The sequence below is a fragment of the Cavia porcellus genome, unplaced genomic scaffold (assembly GCF_034190915.1).
Source record: "Cavia porcellus strain 051 isolate PalLab524CR breed Dunkin Hartley unplaced genomic scaffold, mCavPor4.1 scaffold_10, whole genome shotgun sequence".
NCBI classification, from domain to species: Eukaryota; Metazoa; Chordata; class Mammalia; order Rodentia; family Caviidae; genus Cavia; species Cavia porcellus.
The window spans coordinates 17,952,289-17,975,002 of record NW_026947493.1 but is presented as its reverse complement, the minus strand read 5'-3'; the positions used below and the strand labels follow the sequence as shown (position 1 = coordinate 17,975,002).

Genomic DNA, 22,714 nt, shown 5'->3' with positions numbered 1-22,714 from the left:
TATGCCATCAGCAGAAGCAGTGGAGCCAAAGCTCTCTTAGGTCCTAGGTGCAGCAGCCACTTTGAATACCTGGAGAGCTGAGTGCGGTTAAATGAATCCTAGAGAACCAATTCCCTAGTAGGCCCACCTTTAGCAGAAGTCCCAGGGACACGTCTCAAGTGAAACGTTGACAATTTTGCACCCTTGAGGAAAACTCATCACTTCTGAGCAACCAGGAAGCAGAGAACACATTCAGTAATGAACTCATAAATCCATTGATGAGGTTAGTGCTCCTCTGATCTAATCACCTTCCAAAAGCTCCACCTCTAAACACAGGAGCCTGTTGGGGGACATTTTTGATCCAAACTATAACATTGAAATGAGACAGTGTTCTAAATAGCTACTGACAGTTCTCAATAACTGAATGCAAGGAATAGAACTGAAGTGAAAGAAACCAAAACTAAATTTCTAAACTAAGTTACACTGATGTCTGAAGGAAGCAAATAGGTAATTGGCAATTAGTGAATATGTTCATAGCTAGTTTAGTAGAATACATGTAAGTCTTATAATCAGACCAGTGTATTTAAATTTGTAGTCAATTATTAAGCGTATTATCATTGGAAACACATTTTTTTTTTTTTGGTTTTAGTTTTTTCGTTTGTAAAAAAAAAAAAAAAACACAGGCTGACTGCAAAATGCACAAATAAAGGACCTGGTACATAGGTAATTACAGCACAAGTTACATGCTATTACAGTGTTCATGTTAAATTTACTAAATTAGATGTATAAATTTTGCTTGTCAGAAGTAGAGAATTATAGAATTAGAGCCAAAGATAGCTCCCACATCATTTTTTTGTTTGTTTTGGAGTGTTTTTTGGATTTGGTTTGGTTTGGTTTGGTTTTTGAGACAGCTATGCAGTTCAGGCTGACCTTGAACACACTTTGTAGCCCAAATTGGCCTCTTAACTCTCAGGTATCCTCCTGCCTCAGCTTTCCAAACACTGGAATTACAGGTGTGTACCACCATACCCGGCCTTCTACATGATTCTTAAGGCGGATTGATTTTTTGAAAAATTTAGATATATCTTGGAATAGCAGGTTACCAGAAGGACTAGATACAACATTTTTGTTTTTTTTGTTTTTTTTTTTTTATTTTGCTTGCTTGATTTGTAGTACTGGAGATTAAACCTTGGACCTTTACATTGATCTATATCCCCAACACTTTTTGTTTTTATATTTTGACACAGGGCCTCGGTGAGTTGCTAAGTTGCCTAAAATGGAAGAGTAAATGGAAGAATATCAAAGCTTTTCATGTGCTGGTTACTCACCCCATGAATACTCTTCCAAATCTTAATTATGGAAGAAGCAACTTAACCTTTTGTTACCATACTTCCCTGTCAAAATATATCTTGAACTGGAGCAGAGCTTATTGTAAAAACAATTATTTGTCTAAGGAAAAAAGAAAATCAAGTGGCTATAAAGATAAACCATGATTTGGATTTGTTTGAAATAAAATCTTTGCTAAATTATGGTTCATTTCGTACATCATTTTAGATTCATTCATTCCTTTCACAAGTATTTATTAACTACCATTTTTGTGATACATACCATGCTAGGCAAATGAAATCCATTTTAACAAAACATGCAAAGCCCTCCCCACCCTGTCTGCAATTTATGTAAATTTTTTCTTTCAGAAACCTAAAAGACTCAAAAAGGAATGTACCTCTTAACAGCACAGAGTGAAAACATCACATGAATTTTTTGTATAGCATAATTTGTAACTATGAGCTATGTAGTTGGACAGTGAGCTTGTACTAATTGTATACAAAGAATCACAGAATTATACTACTTTTTCTGACTACTTCCCTAACGTTGGAGTCTTTACTACCCATGTTGCAATATAGTCAGTATGAATTGTGAAAAAATGCAAAAAGAGTATGAAGATATAAATTTCTACATGTAATAAAACTTTTTTTTCCAGAAATCCTAATGATGAAAAATACAGATCTATTAGGATTGGAAACACAGCTTTTTCTACTAGACTCTTGCCTGTCAGAGGAGCTGTTGAATGTTTATTTGAAATGGGCTTTGAAGAGGTAAGTATGTGTTGAGGATTTTCTCTTCACACACAAAACCACTATTATAGTGTTAATGAAGTATTTGAATAAGGTAATGTGTTTTTATTGGACTATTTTGGAAATCTATAGAAGTAGTAATTTCTTCACCTAGCAGGTGCTTAAATGTAACAGTAAATGCATTTTATTTTACTTATTTATTTTTCTCTGGGGGGTGCACAATTCCTGGAAGTACTGCAATACCAGGTCGATACATGGAGTGGATGGGACAAACTCTTATTCCATCTCCCAGTTCCAAAAATCCATTTAATATATTGTCCTCGAATAGAGAACATATCAGGTATTAAACTGATAAGAGAAATACTACACTTGATCTTAGCCAAAAGGCTGAGAAGGAGTAGGAAATGTATTTTAAAGTCAAAACATAACAGTTTTTCACAGAGAATTCCAAGTTTCATTTCAATTGCATTGACTTGGCAAGGCTAAGCTAGACTAGACTAGACTACACTAGAATGGGTAGGGTCAGTTATGCATTTAAGGACCAATTGTGGCCCACCTCAGACTTTTAGAAAAACATGATTTATGAGTACCCATGAATAATGATAGCACCTAATCACCTGTTTCCAGAAGGAAATGAGGAATCTGAAGTTAACACTCAAAAGGTTAAGTTGCCAACCAGAAAGGTTTTCCTTTGTGATAGGAGAAGAATCTTAATATGTTTCATTGTTTTATTTCACAAGAAGAGTTTGGTTATCTTCTAGAAGCTTATGACATTTTTATTTTTTAATAACAGTGAAAGATTGACTGAGACTGTAACCATTTTTTTTAATCTTTTTTTTTTTTGTCTTTTTCTTTTTTATCGGTACCCGGGATTGAACTCACGACTGCCTGCTTGCAAGGCAGGCGCTTATGCCGCTGAACTAAATCCCCAGCCCCAGACTGTAACCATTTTTTAGTTGTGTAATGTTGCAGATTGACTGAATTCATATTTGTCTTTCATTCCACAAATAAACTTGAGTACCAGATAGGATAACTCAGTCACCCTTAGTTTGCCCAGTGTTGTCCCTTTTTTTTTTCTTTTTGCCACTAAAAGTCTTACATCCCAGAAAACTGTCAGTCCCAGGCAACCTGAGAGGTAAGTCACTCTGGTACCAGATAACAGGCCACTCTGGGACTTGGAGTCACAAGTGGAGTCATAATTTCAGAAAATATTAGCATATTTTAATAAAACTAAATTGTACTTAAGGTTTCTGGCTGTCCTTGTACTTCACAACTTAGGACATATCTAAAGTAAATGTTTTATCATTACTAAACTGAAGAAAGAACCAACGGCACTGAAACTGAATTCTGCTACCCAAAGGAATTTAATAGTTGTTGTAGTTTGTGTCTAGATGTCCCTCGAACCTTCATGTGATCAGAGGGTGTTTTTGGAGGTGCAGAATCTAGTGTGTGATTGAATCGTAGTGCAATGCTGGGATTAAGAATGGATGATTGCTGGATCAGTCCACTGCTTGGATTGGCACCACCCTAATCCCAGTAGACTGGATGTATAATATAAGGGACCGAAAGACACTTTTCTGAGTCTCTTGACACGAACTGTTTCCCCTCTGCTGTGTGTCATCCCGCCTTGGAGCCAGCTGATGACAGATTGAAATCTCTCGAACTGTGAGCTAAATAAACCTTTCCCCCTTTAACTTTGGGTGTGGGGTACTTTGTCTTAGCAACCAGAAAAGTAGCTAAGACAGTAGGCTTTAAGAGTTGAATCTAAGATCTAAGAGTGAATCTAAGATCTATCTTGAAATTTGCAACTATATATTAAAGTCTTGTATATTCATACGCCCACTTGTCTCTCAGGCTGTATTCTTTTTTTGTGATAATTATGAGAGCAAGGAAGACTGAGGTACAGATGAATTTGTGACACTATGGTTTAAATTAGTGCAGTGGTTCTCAACTGGGAACCATACCTGCCTTTCACCTGCATTCTCTTTCACTACTGAGGGTAGTGAAAAGTTTGGCTCACTTTGGTGTCTGAAAAACACTCAGCATTTAGGGACCAAGTTTGATAAACATGCTGCAGTGAGAATTATCTCAGCAAACACGCTTTGAGAAGCAGGTTTGTTAAATTGTATAATCCTAGCACTCAGTAGGTTAACACAGAAAGATCAGGAGTTTGAGACAAGCCGGGAGCACGTGGCAAAACCTTGTTTCAAAAAAAAAACAAAACTAGAATTCTTGTTTTCTTAATGTAATTTTGGATCTAAGCCTATAATTTTACCTTTTTATGAAAATATAAGTCTGTTGATGGAGATTTTAAATGCAAACCCTTTGGCCATAACTCTGTGTGTGTATGTGTGTTTGTGTGTGTGTGTGTGTTCTGTCTTTTTAAGACAGGGTCTCCCTATGCAGTTCAGGCTGTCTTGAGCTCACTTTGTAGCACAAGCTGGTGTCAAACAACAATCCTCCTGGCTCAGCTTCCTCAATATTAGAGTTATAGGCATGCACCATCATACCTAGCTAATAACTATATTCTTTTAGGATCAACTAGAGATGGGAAGGAAAGAAGAGGCACAAGTGTACCCCTGTCTTATGGGGGCCCTTTCTAAATGTGCACTGAGATCTAGATCCAGACACCTGTCATGCTATTTTTTTTAGACTTAAACTCAAGCCCACCAAATTTCTTTTTGATAGTAGAGTTTAATTTCTCCTGTTAATTCCTCCCACAAGCTATGTGCAGTCAGATAACTCTGTATTTGGAAACCAAATATCTGGTTTCTTTTCACCAGCCTTGTCAGACACGTGAAGTGGTTCTTTTCTCTGTCTTCCTTTTATTCAATTTAATTTTTTGGTTGACACATATTTGTATATTTTCAGGAAATACCATGTGATATCTTTTGTTGCATGAGACAGTGTCTCACTGTATATTGCAGGCCAGCTTTGAACTATCTATGTAGCTCAGGCTGGCCTCAGACTCCTGCCTCAGCTTCCCTAGTGCTGAGATTACAGGCATATACCACCATGTGAGGTACCATGTAATATTTTGATACATATAATCAAATCAGGGTAATTAACATTCATCACCTTAAACATCATTTCTTTAGAGTGAGTACTTTCAAAATTCTCCCTTCTCTTTTAAGATATTATAATACGTTATTGTTAAATCTGTTCCCCCTAGTATGCTGTAGAAAACCAGAATTTATTCCTCCTAATTGTAACATTTACCCATTGGCCATCTTCTTTCTGAACTATTGTGTCCTAGTCTCATAACCACTCCTAGACAATTGCTTCCTAATGTTGGAATCATTGTATTCCACTTTGTGCTAGGCTCAGTCATCGTTACAAACACTCGTTTGTAAAGGTGTTCCATTTACTCATCCCCTCCAGTTGTGAAAGCTTTTGGTTTTTCATCTCACTTCATTCTAAAATGGTGTCACTTACAGCAAAACAAAGTCATGCAGTTTGAATTGAATTCTTGCTCTGCTAATTATTCTGTATTATCATGTAGATTATTTAGCTTTTCTGAGCCTTCATATTTTCCTATAGAATGTGAATATAAACTTTACACCTACATTTCCAAGTGGCTGTGAGAACGAGTTGAGATAATGTATATAAAAAACTTAGCACAATACCTGGAATATATTAACGCAATAAACAGTGGTGTTCTTTTTTGCAGCTATTATGGATAATGAGGCTTGCTAGCCTCTTCTAGCTTTAAAAAAATTCTTATGAAACTGATTTTCATGTTATTAAGTACTATCTTGGAAACCAAAGAGACACACTAATTTTTTATTTTCTTGTTAGCTTACAAAGTCTAGTTTATTTAATATGATTCAAAGGACCTTTAAAAGCTATATTTATCTCCTTTTCAGTTGACATAGTTACTGTTTCATCACTCTTGCTTCTTAATACCTTGAATATGTTTTCTTGTTTTGTAATTTGCTGTTTTACATTGAGTTTTATTGTAATGTTTCATCTTAAAGTTTTCTGACCTTATTTATGGGTATTAATTAAATGAACCTTAAAGGTGTGAGGTGTTTTGTTACTGTTAATGATTCCTACTTTGGGGACAGGGATGTAACTCCGTAGTAAGCACTTGCTTAGCATGTGCGAAACTCTTTAAGTTCTGTTGGCAGCGTTGCAAACAACAAAACATTGTATTTGTATCTTAGGAGAAATTAGTGGACTTCTAGTCACGTAGCTACACATTTTTATATGGCTTTATTTTTAAAAATATATTTTTATTTTTGGTGTGCTCTGGCCAGAAGGCCTCTTATCTGGCCTGGCCTATGTGACATGTCCACTTGTGCAGTAGGTCTATTGTCCATCTGTCATGCTACCAGTAAAGGCTTAGTGAACATTGACTCTCCTCTGGCATGATTGCAGAGTGTGACCTGACCATGCGCATTGCACATTGTGTGGATGAACACCTGGTCTTCTCATTCCTGAAGATTTTCTCTGTGAAGAGATAATAAGAAAGAAAATATTTCAAGGGACATTAGATACTGTTATCAACATGGTTGAGTTTGCTGTTATTCTGATAACATTACTTACCTTGAGAGAGAAAAGTACCATGGTTGTTGCACAGATGAAACAAATTCAAGCACAAACAGAACCAACTGTGAAAATGTTCAAAGATCAGAAACTGTGAGACAGTTACAACCAGTCAGGGATTGGTGGGTGGTATTTGACTATCTGGCAAATGAAGGTTTAGGTAGAACATTCTGTTACACTCTACAGGTGGGGAGGATTCCAGTATGAATGAGGAAATTACTCAGGAGCAGCAAAAGGTCTTTAACTTTTCAGCATGTTGGTCCCAGAAATTATTAGAAACACTTTAAATTCCCTCTGGAAAAAACAGGCCTCTGAGATCTTAATGCAGAATTGTGGTGCCACCATGGAAGACCTTACCCACTTAAAAGAAACCACCTGTAACAGTTCTTTCTCCACTCTAGTCTCTTCAGCAGCAAACCTGGCTCATTTGCTGGTCTGGGTTTTCTTCAGTCACTTCAAAGGTCGACATATTACTGACCTTTTCCTTTACCAGATGCTGTAGCTTTATGCAATTCAGATGGTGTGTCCATCTACTGTCTGCTGGCTACTGCAGTTTTAACAAAGATTTTCGAAAATTCTGACAGGTGCTGAAAGGTCTAGTAAAGGTTATTCACAAGAGTCTTACAAGTACAAGAGTCCAGTCATAGAGTGTGTTGAATGCTTATATGTTGACTTTGATGGGGCTCAGAAGAAGCTGAGGGAATGTGAATCATTGATTGACAGTGACTTCTTTTTGGTAGCCTGTCTTAAGGATTTCATTGAAAATGCCCATATCTTTATATTTGAGACTTTCTGTTGTATCTACCAGTGTATCAGCATTAATAGGCTGGTTGATAAATTGAGTATGACTCCAGAACAAGCTGAAAGGTCAATTGTGAATTTTATTAACAATGTTAGACTGGATGCCAAGATTAATTCTAAATTATGTCATGTGATTGTAAGTAGCAGTCCAGTCTCATCTTATCAGCAAGTAATTGAAAAGACCAAGAAAGTCTTTTCTTTCAGAAGCCAGATATTGGCTGAGAATATTGAAAAAAAAGCTTAATCACAGGCTTTTAACTAGGCAACCTAAGATTCTGGCCTGTACTGAGAAACTGTACAAAAGAAATGGAAAAAGTATGAAATAATAAAACCATTATATAAAGGACAGTATACATTTTAGAAGCAATGTTTAGTGCAGATTTTGGAGATTATCAATAAAATTGGCTATGGTTCAATTTTTAAAAATAAAAATAGTATTGTGTATTTTTAATTGACAGTAATTATACATATTTATGTGGTACAGTGTGGCATTTGAAAGCATATATACAATGTATAATATACCAGATCAGAGCAGTTAATATGCCTATTACCTCAGGCATACATCAGCTGGCTGTGTTGGGAACATTCAAAATTCTCTCTGCTAGCTATTTTGAAACATTCAGTGGTTATCAACCATAGTTGTACTACCGTACGTTGTATAACTTCTCACTGGTTTTATGTGATCCCCAATCCTTTTGTATGGTTTTCCACTTGTTACCATTATTACTCATAAGGAATTCCATAGACAATAATAGTTTCATAACTATTATAAAGAAGATAGGTATATGCATTTGCAACTCTTATGATCTGTTCCCTCCAAATTTTTCTTGACAGTCCTTTGAACCACATTAAATAGTCATTATATGCCAGTAGAATTTTTTTTCTTAAGTTTCTGGTTTATATTTAAGCATTATCTTCCTTTGTATTTTAAAATGGCCATAATGATACAAAAAAATGTTATGGTTTGTGTCTGGATGTACCCCCAAGCCCTCATATAATCAAAGGGACAGACTTTTGGGAGGTGGCTGAATCTAGTTTGTGATTGGTTCATTGTCTCACGCTGGGGTTGGGGGTATGAGTACTTATACCTATCCTAGAGCAGGTAGCCTGCATGCAGTAGATGGAAGGAAAAATGCTTGCTTCTCCTTTTTGCTCTTCTCTTTTTGCTGTCTTCTGCCATGAATTGTTGCCTCTGACAGGCCACCCTGCCACAGAGCCAGCTGATTATAGATTGAAACCTCTACAGCTGTGAGCTAATTAAACCTTTCCTTAATTTTGGGCCTCAGGTATTTTGTCTCAGCAAGGAGAGAAAAGATAAATATGACTGTTAAAATATGATAACATTCTACAGTACTGACTTCATTGTATATGTAAGAATGACTGTCATTATAAAGTTAAGATTAAAATTTTCTCAATTTTGTAAATTCTAGGGAGAAACACATCTTATCTTCCCTAAAAAAGCTTCAGTGGAGCAATTGCAAAAAATTCGTGACCTGATTGCCGTAGAGAGAAGTAGCAGATTGGGTGAATCAAGTAAGAGTCACAAAGCAGAATCATCTCAGCAACCTATATCCAGTACCCAGCTTCCTACAGCACAGTCTTCAAACCCCAGTGGGTTAACCCAATATACAGGGAACCGTCAAGAGCAGTTAAATCCACCTTCTGCTCCAAAGGTAATGTTAGAATTCCACCATTTTTGAAGACTTCCGGGAGAACATGGTGGACAGATAGCAGCAGCTACGGAGGCTCTCTGCAAGACCCAGCTTATTTTATTTCTTTCTGTTTTTTTGGGGGGGGGTGGGGAGTACCAGGGATCGAACTCATGACCTTGTGCTTGCCAGGCAGGCACTTATGCTGCTGAGCTAAATTCCTGGCCCTATCTTTCCATTTTCTGATGTTCTCTTCAACTCCCTTTTTCAGAGTACCATAATTTTTATTGTAGAGATCCTGCACTTTCTTTGTTAGGTTAATTGGTAAATAATTTTACTTTATGCTTAATTTTTCTTGGTGCTATTGTGAATGGTATTTTTTCCTAGTTTCTTTCTCCATGAGTTCATTATTAGTGTGTAAGAATGCTATTGATTTTTGTGTGTTGATTTTATATCCTGCTACTTTACTGAATTTAGTTAGTAGTTCTACGAGTTTTTGGTAGTTTTTTTGTGTATTCTGTGTAGAAGATCGTATCATCCACAAATGTGGACAATTTGTCTTATTTCTTTCCTATATGTATCTTTTATTTCTTTTTCTTGTCTAATTTTTCTTGCTAATGCTTGAGAACTTTGTTGGTGGTGACAGTAGACATTCTTGTTTTATTCTTGACTTTAGAGAGAAAGCTTTCAGGTCTTTTCCCCATTAATATGATGCTGACAGTAGGTTTGTCATAAACAGCCCTGGAAAGTCAGTGACTTAGACTGAAATAAAAATAATTTTTTCAAAGTAAAAAATTTAAAAAGGGACGAGAATAATGCTGATTGTGAATGGTCTAGGTTCAATCTTTAGTGCATATTGCCCCCTGCAAAACCAACAGATATACATATATATATACATACTGCTGTAGCTCAGTGTGAAGGCTCTGGTTCAATCTCTAGTACACATTGCAAATTTTTAAAAAAATACATGTTGAAAACAGTACATATTGCTAATGAGTTGCAACAGATGTTGAAAATATTTTGTTTTATAAGATAAGTATCTCTTCACTGGGCTAAGTAATAATTTGTTAGTGTTCTGACTCAGCATATCAGTTGCCATTTTCTGAATTTTTGTGTGTGGAGGGGGTTCTTGATCTGACAGTTTAGGAAGAATTTAAAGTTTGAACCCCATCTTGTTTTTTGAGATAGTTTCTCATCACATAATCCAGGTTGGCCTTAAACTTACTATGAAGTGCACACTGGCCTTGAACTCACAATGATCTACCTTATTCACCCACTGCTGGCATTACAGGTATGTGCCTTCGCACCCAACTCAGAAACCCTGTCAGTTGCTGCAGAGCCTCTGGACATTGTAGAAAGTATTAATTGGACAAGTCTGTAAGTCCAGCTACTCCAGTGGTTGAATGGGAAGATCACACATTTAGAGCCAGTCTGAGCAATTTACATGGATTCTGTCTCCAAATAAAATACACAGAGGTCTAGGGATTAACTCAGTGGTATAGTGTTTGCCTAGCATACATAGAGGTCTGGGTTCAATCTCCATTACCACACACACATGAAAATTGTGATTCTATGCTAAAACAAGTTCTAGAATTTAAAAGAAAATAAAACTTCTCAGAGGTGTATGGTGTTATTAGTCTAGTATTTATCAAACTCTTCTCTAGCCCTTGACATAAAATATATTTTTCTGTGTTCATTAAAGGATTTAGGAAAAAATAAATCTTGATGTTTTTGTTTATTCATTTGTTTGGGTTTTTTTTTTTTTAACTGTAGCAAAGTTTTATTAAAGGTAGGAAAAGAAACAGACTCTACAGAGCAAGTTTGGGCCAAATAAAATTAGGAAAAGAAGTATACCTTACAGCATGAAGGTGGCTCTCCATAGAGAGAGAAAGCAGTAGCCAAAACTCACTGCGGTCTTCTGTTTTTGAATCACCTACTCCTCAGACTGAGGTCAGATGTAGGCCATCCCATCAAAGACCTGCTCCGGTTCTCACCAGACGTCCCTGTGCAGGGCTTTGGGAACTGTTCTTTGTGTGTGTCCTGGGATGTTGTAATTAACAGTCCCACTTACTTCCCCAGCCAACTTTGTCGTGACATAATCTCCTGTCTCATTTCCCCGAGAGACACATATTCCCGTAATTCTTTATAGTGTGCTGGGAGAGTGGGGTCTCTTGTTTTCTATAGCTTCTTCCTACTGGAAGGGCCGGTAGACACTATCTACTGGGGAGTATGTAGTCTCCCAGCTCCTCTGGGATGTTATGGCTGACTGAGTTGAAGAAAAATTGTCAAAACAAGAAGAGTGACTAGTGAACTGTCTGTTAAGCGGGAAAAAGAAAGTAACTTTACTATTACGCTGGGGATATAGAATCCAAATAAGAGGAACAGGTCAGATTTCCATGCTTCTTGTGGAAGACAGAATAGGGCAAAGAGTGGCATTAGATAAACTATCTAAGAGCCTGAGTGCTACAGTCTTAGTGAGATTACTCAAATAAGGGATCTAATTAAAAATGGTAGCCTCAATACGGGTACCCATTTAAGCTGCGTTAGAGTTATTAGTGACTGCTTATCTGCCCCTGGAGCACTACTGGAGTTTTGCTTTCTGTGGAGAAACCTTGCTTCTTCCAGAGGTTCTCAGAAATGACTTTTTCTTAATCTTGTAAAATTCTAGTGGCTATTTTTTATGTACGATTTCTATACCTTGTCCCTGTGTCTCTTGAGGAAGGACCATAATGTGTCTTCAGGAGCTGTGAGAATAACTAGGGTCTTTAGGGGCTATAGGGCTACCCTTCTTGTCTCCCTATAAAGCTTTTGATTTCCCAAGGAAACTTTAGACATGTATTCTTGGGGTCCCTTGCAGTGCATGACTGCAACCCAGATATTTTTTATATAGAAAATTCGGGGCTGGGGATTTAGCTCAGCGGCATAAGCACCTGCCTTGCAAGCAGGCAGTCGTGAGTTCGATCCCTGGTACCGATAAAAATGAAAAAGACACACAAAAAAAGAAAATTCTTAGTTATCCATGGAGCACTAGAACACACTTTTTTTTTTGAGATGAGGTCACAGTATGTAGTGCAGGCTGGCCTTATACTGGCCTATGTAACCCAGGCTGCTCTTGAACTCACTGCAAGAATGTACATCTTTTTAAAGACTATTTTGTTATTTAGGTTATTAATCACCACTAGTCGTACTATTAGAAATTGACAATTTTTCCTGCCTTGCCCATTTTGAGGTGAGATACTAAGGTTATGGTATACTGAAGTCAGAGTGCAAGAGAGTTTTAAAAACCACTTAACATATATGTAAACTAGAAAAATCTTAGTTACCTTCATAACTATTTCTTTGGTTGCAGTCATATCAAGTAATATTTTAAAATATAAGTCAAGGTGTTAAAGTGTACCAGTGAGTTTTTCTTTTAAGATACAAAGCACTAGAATATTTTGGTTCTCAGTAAGTGGTGCTGGTGGATGTTAGAAAATTACTTGCTGCCTTTCCTGGACATTTCATATAAATGGAATTGCACATTATTTAGTCTTGCTTCCAGCTCCTTTTCAGTTTCTGTAATGTATTTTAAGTTCATTCATATTACACAGTGTATCAGATAGTCTTTTGTTACATTTTATTGCTTATTAGTGTTCCATTGCAAGAACAGGCCATATCTTAGTAACAAACAGTAGGTTGGTTCCAGCGTTTGACTATCATGAATAATGCTGCTGTAAACATTCACATACAAATCTTTGGATAAATGTATTTTCATTTCTCTTAGGCAATTTATGTTTAATGTCAACAAATTGTCAAGTTCTTTTCCATAGTTGTACTATTCTAATTTTTCATACAGCAGTATGATAAGGTTCAAGTTATTTAATATCCTCACCAATATTTCACCAATAGTTCTTTTATCATATCCATTATACTGGCTAAGTAGTATCTCATCTTGGTTTTAATTTACTTTTTTCTAATGAACAAACTGATGTTTAAATTTGCTGGTTATTAATGCTGGTTGTTCAGTGGCTCCTAATGAAAATAACTTCCTGATGACCTTGTATATGTATTTACCTTTTGCTTTCCCAAACCAGATTTCTAACAGCAAAGATAGTTGTTCAGTGATATAGAACCTCAGATTTGTAGTTGCATTATGCTTCCTTCCAGTTTTTGTGATTTTTATCTAGATTGAAAATGTGATTTCAAAGTATGATTTGCTTAAAATATGCATTAGCAGTTATTACACAGCTAATTTAAATGTATGCTTTTATTTAGCATATGACAATTTTAGAGTATATATGAAATTTTTAAAAACTTCATGAATTCTCATAACTGTTGTAATTATTGCCTGTTGTATAGATGAGTGTTTACTTGAAAAATTATAATTTATAATTATTTCAATGAAAATATAAAACAACAATATAGTATTATGAAATAATGATTATAAAAAATAAGATGAGCTAGTTTTCCTTTTTTTTTTTTTTGATTGTTTTTGCAGTTCTGGGGATTGAACTTGCAGCATCACATGTTGGGCTGGTAGTGTACCATTGAGCCGTACCTCTACCAAGCTAGTCAATTTTGAAACTAAATTTTATCAGACAAACTAATAATAATTCAATCTGTATCTAGATCTATGTGTGAAATTTATTTTTTTTATTTATTCATTTATTTATTTATTTTGGTACCGGGAATCAAACTTGTGACCTTGTGCTTGCCAGGCAGGCACTTATGCCACTGAGCTAAATCCCAGGCCCTATGTGTGAAACTTAGAAGAGAAGAAATTTGTTATTTGGTCATAAAATTTAAATACTTAATTTCTTGTTTGCAAATTTCCTCCTCTTATTGATAAAGGAATTTCTTCATACCCTTAAATAGGGGATTTCCTAAAATATATTGTGTCCTTATTTTGGTATATTTAGCATGATGATATTATCTGTTTTGACACAATAAGTATTTTTTTTATTTTAAAGAGAATCTAAACAAAATAAAACAGAATAGAACCAGTCAACCTAGTGAATGCAGTATAGGACTTGAAAGCAAGATAATAGGAAATCAACAGTGGTTGGCATAATGCCTTTAGTTATCATCAAAATAGCTGCCCATATCATTAGACATAATAAAATCAAACAAAATAAAACAAAATCAATCAAAACTAAACAATGAAAATGATACAGGGTTTTGAAACAAGATAATAGGAAATCAACAGTCTTTCATAATATAGCTTCTTATCGTCAGAGCAGCAGCCCATACCATCAGATATACTAAAATAAAACAAACAATAAAATCAAACAAAACAGAGCAGAGAAAATGAGAGAGTACTTCAAAGAAATAAGATAATAGGAAGTTAACAATGGCCACTGCCCTCCCTTTTTACATGTTTCCTCCCCTTTCATTTTTACAACATCTGTTGTACATTTTGGATCCCACTAACTCCTTCACCTTTTTATACTAGGGAAACAACACGATGTTCACCCATAAGAATCTGAACCATTTCACCCATCAGCGTATTCTCAAGTGTCATCGATTAACCTACAAGAGCCTCCTGATTATTCATCTTTATAGTTGAGTTGCTTTCTGTTGTTTGTATAAAAATACCGTATCTGTTTTATCCATTCTGTGGTCAGTGGGCAAACTACCCCTGCTATTCTCTGGTTCCCTGTCACACAGAGCATTGTTTTCTCTCCTTTGACTGAGTCCATGGATATCTTTTTGAGTTAAATGTTCCTTATATACCACTTACTGATGGATCTTGTTTCTTGATCACTCTGCCTGTGTTTCTTTTTATTGGTGAATTGAGGTCATGTATATTGCACTGGCTTATCTCTCTGCTCTGCTGTTTTCCTACTGTTGGCTCCTCTACTATTGCCTTCTGTTCAGTTTCCTGCTCTACTTGTCAGTCCCCCTCTGTCACTGTTCCTGGAACTGTGGTCATTTTATCTTTCTCTAGACTGTCCTTCAGTACCTTCATGAGGAGGTTTGGTGGTCATGAATTCCTTCAGTTTTTCTTTGTCATGGAAATATCTTTTTTCTCCATTAATTTTGAAAGACAGTTTTACATCATTCTGGGTTGGAAGTTATTTTTCTTTCAGGACTTGAAATAGTTCACTCCAAGCTCTTCTTGACTTGATGATTTGTGTTGAGAGGTCTGTCGTGATTTTGATGGATTTTCCTGTGTAAGTAATCTACTTTTTCTCTAACAGTTTTCAGTATTCTGTTTTTGTGCTGAATTTCTGGGATCTTGATTATTATATGTCTGGGTTAGACTTATTTTGGTTATGGCTAGTTGGAGTTCTTATCTGCATGTCAGGTCCTTTTCCCATGTTCGGGAAGTTTTTTGCTATTATTTTTGCAAATAGTCTTTTTATGTCATTTGTGTTGACCCCTGCTTTTTCACTGACACCTATCCCAAAATTATTTTTCATTGCCTCATCTTGCAGCCATTGAATTGTCATTTCCTGATTCCTTGTTATTTTTAAGGGATCTTTCCTTTTGCAATCGCTAGCTGCCATCCTGTCCTCAAAATCTGAAAGTCTATCTTCAGTTTCTTTCAAGAAGTTTTTTCAACTTTCAATGGCATTTTTAATTTTCTGGATATCTTTTTGAATCTGTTTTATGTGTTCCAATTCTTCCTTACGTTGCTTATTCAAGGTTTCCCTTATTTTCCTGTGCTCCTCTTTTTTTCTTATCTATGTCTTCTTTAGATATGTTCAGCAGCCCTTTTATTATGTTTGTCATTTTCTTCTTTGACCCGAGATGTTACTTCTTTTTTTTTTTTTTTTTTTTTTGGTCTTTTTCCTTTTTATTGGTACCAGGGATCGAACTCACGACTGCCTACTTACAAGGCAGGCGCTTATGCCGCTGAGCTAAATCTCCAGCCCCCAAGATGTTCCTTCTGATCTGATTTCTTTTACAGCTTCATGAAGTAATTTCTTTATGTTAGTTGCCATCATCCCAAAAATTTTGGGCATGCAACTTCTAAATTTCTTCCATTCCATGTCTCCTGGACTTGTTCTATGTGGGCATGAAGCTAGAATTGCCTTTTCCTCTTCCATCTTGACATTTTCCTGGTTTCCTCTGGATGAGCCAGTTGTGGGGTCCCAGGCACTTCCTGCATTGGCTACCCATCCATTTTGTAGGGGAATGGGTTAGGCACCTGGGTTTCAATTAACCTCGGTTCCCAGGGAGGTGATGAGGCATGGGGTGATCTTCTCCAAGGTGTGGATGGCTGGTTCTCCCAGCCCACACTGAATACAGGTCTGTGATAGCAGACATTGGACTCACAGGCACTGGATTGGTTGCTTTTTCTCCAGACCCATGCTGGCTCCAATCCCAATCAATTTCCACACTTCACCTGCTGACTCATACTGTTACCATTGCTTCAGATTTTTCTGCACCCCAGCCCTGCCTGTCCATCGTGAGTGCTCTTGCCAGGGTCGTACTATGTCTCTGGCTTTCCTACTGGTCTCCGGTCCATGAGTCCCATCAATAGTGGGAATGGTGCCCAACTCAGATCCCTTTCTCACCTGTCACAGCAGCTCCCCATCAGTGGTGGGAAGAGCTTGTCTTGGACCCCTTCCTGCCAATCACATGAAAAGTACTTTTGTATGTTCAAGAATGCATGTATTTATTTATTCTTTGTTGTGACAAATCTTGGAATGTAGATTGAAATAGATTCAAATGTTACTTTGACATAAAACATTAGGGCTAAATATGTCCTAGTTTATTTTAGCTCCTACTTCATTTATATGAAAAATATTACAATATTGAAAAAAACAAACAATTCCAGCATTAAATAGCAAGTTTTATATAGAGATAACATTTTAATTTTTCATATAAAAAACATTCATACATATGTGTATATATATATATATATATATATATATATATATATAATTTTAAAAGATCTGGAAAGCCATATATAGACATCTTAAAGATAATATCCTCTGAGTGATAAACATATTAGATAATTTAATATGCAGCAAAATATTTCCTGATTTTTTTGCAATAACATTACTGTCATAAATTGAAAAAATAGTTTCTTTGGTAAGAAATGTTTGTTGAACTCCAGGTTGATTAAAAATGTCATTTAAAAATTCATTACTAAGCAGAATTTTCATCTTTAAAAACGGGCTCTAAATCTAAAAGCCACAGAGTAAAGAATTGCATCAAGGTAGAACATAGCTACTGGGAGCCTTGATTCTTCACCAAAGAAGTAAATTTGCTCTTCCTACTTCCCCTGATTAGATCACGCGATTTGACAGAATTATACATTGTATTTTTTCTTATAGTCTTTAATATATTTCACATCAGAAACTAAAGTAATTTGAAGTATGATAGGTGAAGAAAAAGTCTCTCATCTAAAACAGATTTCACATTAAATGTCTACTTGTACTCCAGATAACTTTTTTATTCTGTAGGCAGTAAACTGCTGCCATATGCAGCATTAGTACATGCTTCCCAGCTGCTGTGACCTCCATGCAATCAGCAGCCTTCTATTTTTATGGCTTAGTCTTTTCAGAGTTGTGCCAATGAATATATTAAGAAATAAGGCAAGAAAATAAACTTAATTTTTCAAGATCTTTCAAATGCCATTAAAACCACAATGAGTAAGGATTGTCCATATTGAAAGGATTAAATTAAAATTAGAAATACTCTGGATGAATTCTAACTCTCTCAGTAACTGAAAAATCTTCATTAAAAAAAGATAGTACTTTAAGTGCCTCATTTTTATAAGAATTCTTTCAAACCAAAATGGAGACTTTTTGTTGTCTTTATATCAATTCTGCTACAGGATCATATTCTTCCTTGCAAAGTCCCTAGATTTCTTTCTTTTTTTTTTTTTTTTCTTTTTTCTTTTTCGTTTTTATCAGTACCAGGGATCGAACTCACGACTGCCTGCTTGCAAGGCAGGCACTTATGCCACTGAGCTAAATCCCCAGCCCTGTCCCTAGATTTCTTATCACTGAATCTATATCAAAACTTCTGTTGCATTTATTCTTTTTGTTAAACTGAGAAAATGTGTTGCTTTTAGTGAAAGCTAGTCCCTCCTTTTGTTCCAGTAGCCTTCTCCTTTCCCGTTTGCTATAAAATTTCACATGCAGTGTTGCCCGTCTTCTGCCGCCTTGGGTTTGGCAAGTCATCTCAGTGGCTGTAATGCCTTCCTACAGGCCTGTTTTCATGTGTTCTTCTGGCTTCGTGTGCAGATTCCTGAACATAATCCTAACCTGTGTGAATCAATGAAGAGGATTGAACTTAAGAGTCTGCATTTTTAACAATAGGTCTCCTATGTAAAAACATATCAATAACATATATACACCCCTGGATCTTGTGTGTTGTGTATTTTACTGCTCTTCCCCATGCTCACCACTGTATCTTTAGTATATACTTGTCTATTAGAGTTCTGTACTTCAGGTGCCCTATCTATAGCATATGTTTGAGCACTCTAAATATGTTTTTATTTGTATATACATTACATACATGTATATGTATACCACTGGCAGTATACCAAATATACTATAAAACATTGCAAAGAAGAACTAAGTACTAAATAATATTTAATTCTTAAAAAAACAGCATATCATTTGCTGAATCCATATTTTAATTCCATAAATACATATTTTAAATAAGATTGGTTTTTGGTTTTCTTTTCTTTTTTTGTTTTACTGTTTCATTTTGTTTTTGAGACAGAGTCTTGCTGCATAGTTCAGGCTGCCCTTAAACTCAGTATGTAGCCCAGGTTGGCCACCCAGGTGCTGGAATTACAGGCCACCACACATGACTTAAATAGTTGTGTTTAGTTTTAATTTGAGTTCTAACTTTGTCAGATATCAGTGACTTTTTATTTTATTTTGTTTTCGTTTTTGCATTAAAATGTAGCTGTTGAAGGGTTGGCATTGAAAAAGTATGTATGTTAGCCCTGTCATTTTCTCCTTGTTTGCATGTGCTTTCTGTATTAGTATTGGCTTTAATACCGTAGTTCTTGATAATCTTGTTAGCCAGAATTGAGGGTTAAGTTACAACTACATCATATAATCTGTGAATCTATTTAATTAGGTTCATTGGAACTATAAAACTTTGTGGCATGACAACTTTTTAAAGAAGAATGAGCATGCCACTCACTGGTAAGCCCTCCCTCTGTGGCTTTTTTTTTTTTCTTCCTTAAGATAGTTCCTCCAGAAATAAACAGTAGCTATTATAACTTAATGCTTTACATTTGAATAAAAGTAATATAGATACAAATTCTAATCTTTTTTTGGCCACATCCCAATGGACTGTCTTGTACAGCTGCCTTGTTTCACTTAGCCCACTTTGGGATACCACTTGTGTGACTCAGTTGCTTACAACTTGTTTTCTTTACTAATGCTATTGCAAGACTGTTCTTACTATGATTAATAGTGTCCATGTTACTAAATTCCAAGGACTTTTTCCAGTTTATTTTTACTTGACCATTCAGTAGTCCTTTTTGTGGGTGTTTTCTTCCTGTAACTACTGACCAATTTGCTCATGGCAAAACCCATTCCTAACATTTTTCTTCTTTCCCAACCCCTCCTAACTTCATAATAGTTATTTGCTAAGATATGTTGGTGCTATTTCATCAGTTATTTTCAAATCCATTTACTTTTTTCTTTGATGCGTTCTCATCTTGTGCACTGACTCCCTAAAGGACCTGTCCCTGTCTGACTGCCTATAATATTTCTGTTGCAGTTTAGTAGTTGTGAACTCCTTTTTTACCAGGTTGATTTTAGTGATCCCAGTAAAAAGAGTGGCACATCTGTCATTGGTCCCATCAGCCTGATCACTAGGAGCCTTTAGGTAGCCTCTAGGAAGGAGTACACAAATTTTCTTAAAAATTAAAATGTATATAATCAAAGCATGAGCACTAGAATGAAAAAGGAGGTTGGGGAAAGAGCCACATCCAGAAACTGCTCCTAAGAGTGGAGTACCAATTATAACCAGTTGGCTTTTAGACACCTCTACTGATGGAGGTTATCTGCAAGTCTAGAATTTTTGTTGTAAGTCCCTATAGTTTTAGCTGTAAGAAGACAAAGAGTTTGGTAGTTTTGAAGGACAGTTTTAGCTAAGGAATTTAAAGATTCTTATTGAGCTTTATAGCTTCCACTGTAGTTTTTTAGTATTACTAAACTATACCAGTAGAGCTGGAAACTGCCAGAAGGGGTCAGTGATTGGGACTCCTTTTTATTATTATGGTATTAGTTTTGGGTTTTTTTGTTTATTTGTTTATTTGTTTTTTGTTTTGGTACCAGGGATCAAACTCACAACCTTATGCTTGCCAGGCGGGTGATTAAGTCACTGAGCTAAATCCCCTGCCCACTATAATACTGTTTTTATACATCTTTTGGTTATACTTTTCTCTTGGGTGTTTAAGACCAAATTAAAGTGAGACCCATGTTAATGAAAATAAACTTCTTACTGTCAAGATCACTTAAGTTTCCTCAGGCATTACTTTTGGAACTATACAGAGCTTCCTTTGTCAGTGTTAGCCACTAGTCTAGTGGTCACTAGTCTTGCTTGGTCATGTTGTTTTCTATAAAAGCATGAGAGACTTTTTCCCTCTTTGGTGAGCCTCTTTTTTGGCACAACGTACATTTATGATTCCCATCCTCTGGACTCTGAAATTCTCTCAGCACAGGAGGTTGGGTGACTCACCAAAGTTGTAGGATTCTGGTTTCCCCATGTCTTGGGTCTTCACTGACTTTGGAGGGCCAAAATTGTAGCTGTCTTAGCCCAATTATCTTTCTGGTCATGGTCTCAAAACTTCAGTTGTTGAACACCCAGAAGAGAAGATCAGTTATATCAGTATTGCATGGGAGCACTTAGCTTAACTATTATAATCTCATCTGCATATCGAGCACTCTGAAATGTAAAGCATACCCAGAGGACTGTTATTTCTTACCAGTCATCGTTTTAATAGTTGAATCTCTGCAGAATGTTAACAGATAACAATTATAAAATATTACAGAAAAAAGATCGAGCCACTTATAATGTTTCGGCATGACAATCATGATATTCTCTGTGAAACATTTTTAAATGTCTATCTTAGTATCAAATAGCCCTTTTAGTCAGTCATCTTTGTCTAGTACAGAAAGAAGGTCTCACTTTAGAACTATTAAATGATTTATTATCCTTTAATAGGATATTATTGAAGAAGCATGTGACATGACTGCTCAGTGGCTGAGTGTCTCTAAATGTAATGACACATGTGTAACATACACATCACATAAGCTTTTTAAAAAAAATTTTATTTGAATGGTGGTCTCATGGTGGATGGACATTTGCCTCTTATCACAAGTAGCTGGAGCTCAAGAGAAAGACAGATATCTGAGTTTAGAAGAAAAGTTTATCACCCTAATTTTCAGGCCTAGTTTTACATCTTAGAAGATCTGTACACTTGGAAGGCATGAATACATTTAGTACACCATGAAATTAGCAATAATGAGTGTCAGAACTATATGAAAACCTTTGTTTCTTAATTTAGTTTTATACCAAGAGCATCTTTTAATAAGAAAACCTTACCGTTTTAACCACAAAAAGACAACGTTTTGATGATAACCAGTGTAAACATATTACAAAGCCTGTTTGCCTAGCCTCTGTTTCTTTGGCACTGGCTTATAGTATTTTTTATGATGCTTAGGCAATCTTAGTATACCAGGAAGAACAACTGATTACAGCTGTGTCACCTTCACTAAAGTGGTACAGTCAGCTATAATAGCATGAAACAGCATAGAAAATGACCATCTATGCTAATTATTAATTTGCCACCTTTATCTGTATTAGATTTATGATTATGTAATAAAATCTAGACTAAAGCAGAAAATTTATGCAAATGAGCTCTCAATAGTGATTTTTATCTTCAGGTAGAAAATTTAAAAGGGGCTAGGAGAAAAAAATAGAGAAATAGGGGAAGAAATTAGAAGCAAGGCTGGAGGACAAAGGAAGATCACACAAATTTCGGACAACAAATGAGGACGGGGAAGAAGTAAAAACAAGAACAGAAGCATAACAACAAAAAAACTAGACACCATGTTCACACTAGTAAAAACAAGAAAGTCAATCAAGAAAAAAGAAAGAAAAGAATTTCTACATGTTCACACTAGTAAAAACAAGAAAGTCAATCAAGAAAAAAGAAAGAAAAGAATTTCTACATCAGGGCATGTCTCTGCTCACTGTTAGTCAAGTGTGGGCTGAGTTCAGACCTTTGTTGATTAATCAGAGTAATCCAACTGTAGTTTTACAGCAGAGTAGTGTATAATCGCAGTGAGCTTCCAGCTCTTGTTCCACTGAATTTCAGACTGGATTCTGGCCATTGGGCTAGCACCAGACCCATTCAGTCTGCACCAATCCTTGTACCTTCTGCCATCTTGTACTTGGGCTCCCTACCTCCTTGCCAATTTAAACCTTATCCTGATGCTGGGAGCCACTAGATGGAGCCTGCAGTTGCTCTGAGTTCTGAGCTCAGTTGGCCCTTCTCCCAGGTGGCTCCCAGCCAATCACCCTCTCCTGGGGGATGTCTCAACCCAAATAACTCACCAGCCACTGCAGTCCACTGGGTCCACTGGTTCATTTCACTGGTGCATTTCTCCATGGAGGCCTCTGGTATCACCATAGAAACCATGAGTGTGCAGGTTGAGCTGCCCCTCCTACTCAGTCCTAGCTTGGAGAAAG

At 36.2% G+C, this 22,714-nt stretch overlaps 1 protein-coding gene, 1 non-coding gene and 1 pseudogene across 5 annotated transcripts in view; 2 read left to right on the top strand and 1 right to left on the bottom strand.

The window, feature by feature from the left end:
- The window catches only part of Ngly1 (N-glycanase 1), a 73,037-nt gene that overhangs the window by 4,114 nt on the left and 46,209 nt on the right, over positions 1 to 22,714 (top strand). For 3 of the 4 annotated variants that reach the window (XM_003479996.5, XM_063257042.1, XM_063257040.1), the window contains exons 2-3: positions 1,961 to 2,075; positions 8,834 to 9,076. In XM_003479996.5, coding sequence (XP_003480044.1) covers positions 1,961 to 2,075; positions 8,834 to 9,076 — 358 coding nt within the window. The remainder of the gene's footprint in view (positions 1 to 1,960; positions 2,076 to 8,833; positions 9,077 to 22,714) is intronic. The other variant, XM_063257041.1, reaches the window with a different exon arrangement.
- LOC134477841 (eukaryotic translation initiation factor 3 subunit E-like) lies at positions 2,082 to 8,827 on the top strand (annotated as a pseudogene).
- On the bottom strand, positions 2,264 to 2,453 carry LOC111754694 (U2 spliceosomal RNA). Its single transcript, XR_002789370.1, has one exon. It is a non-coding gene; the product is annotated as a U2 spliceosomal RNA (small nuclear RNA).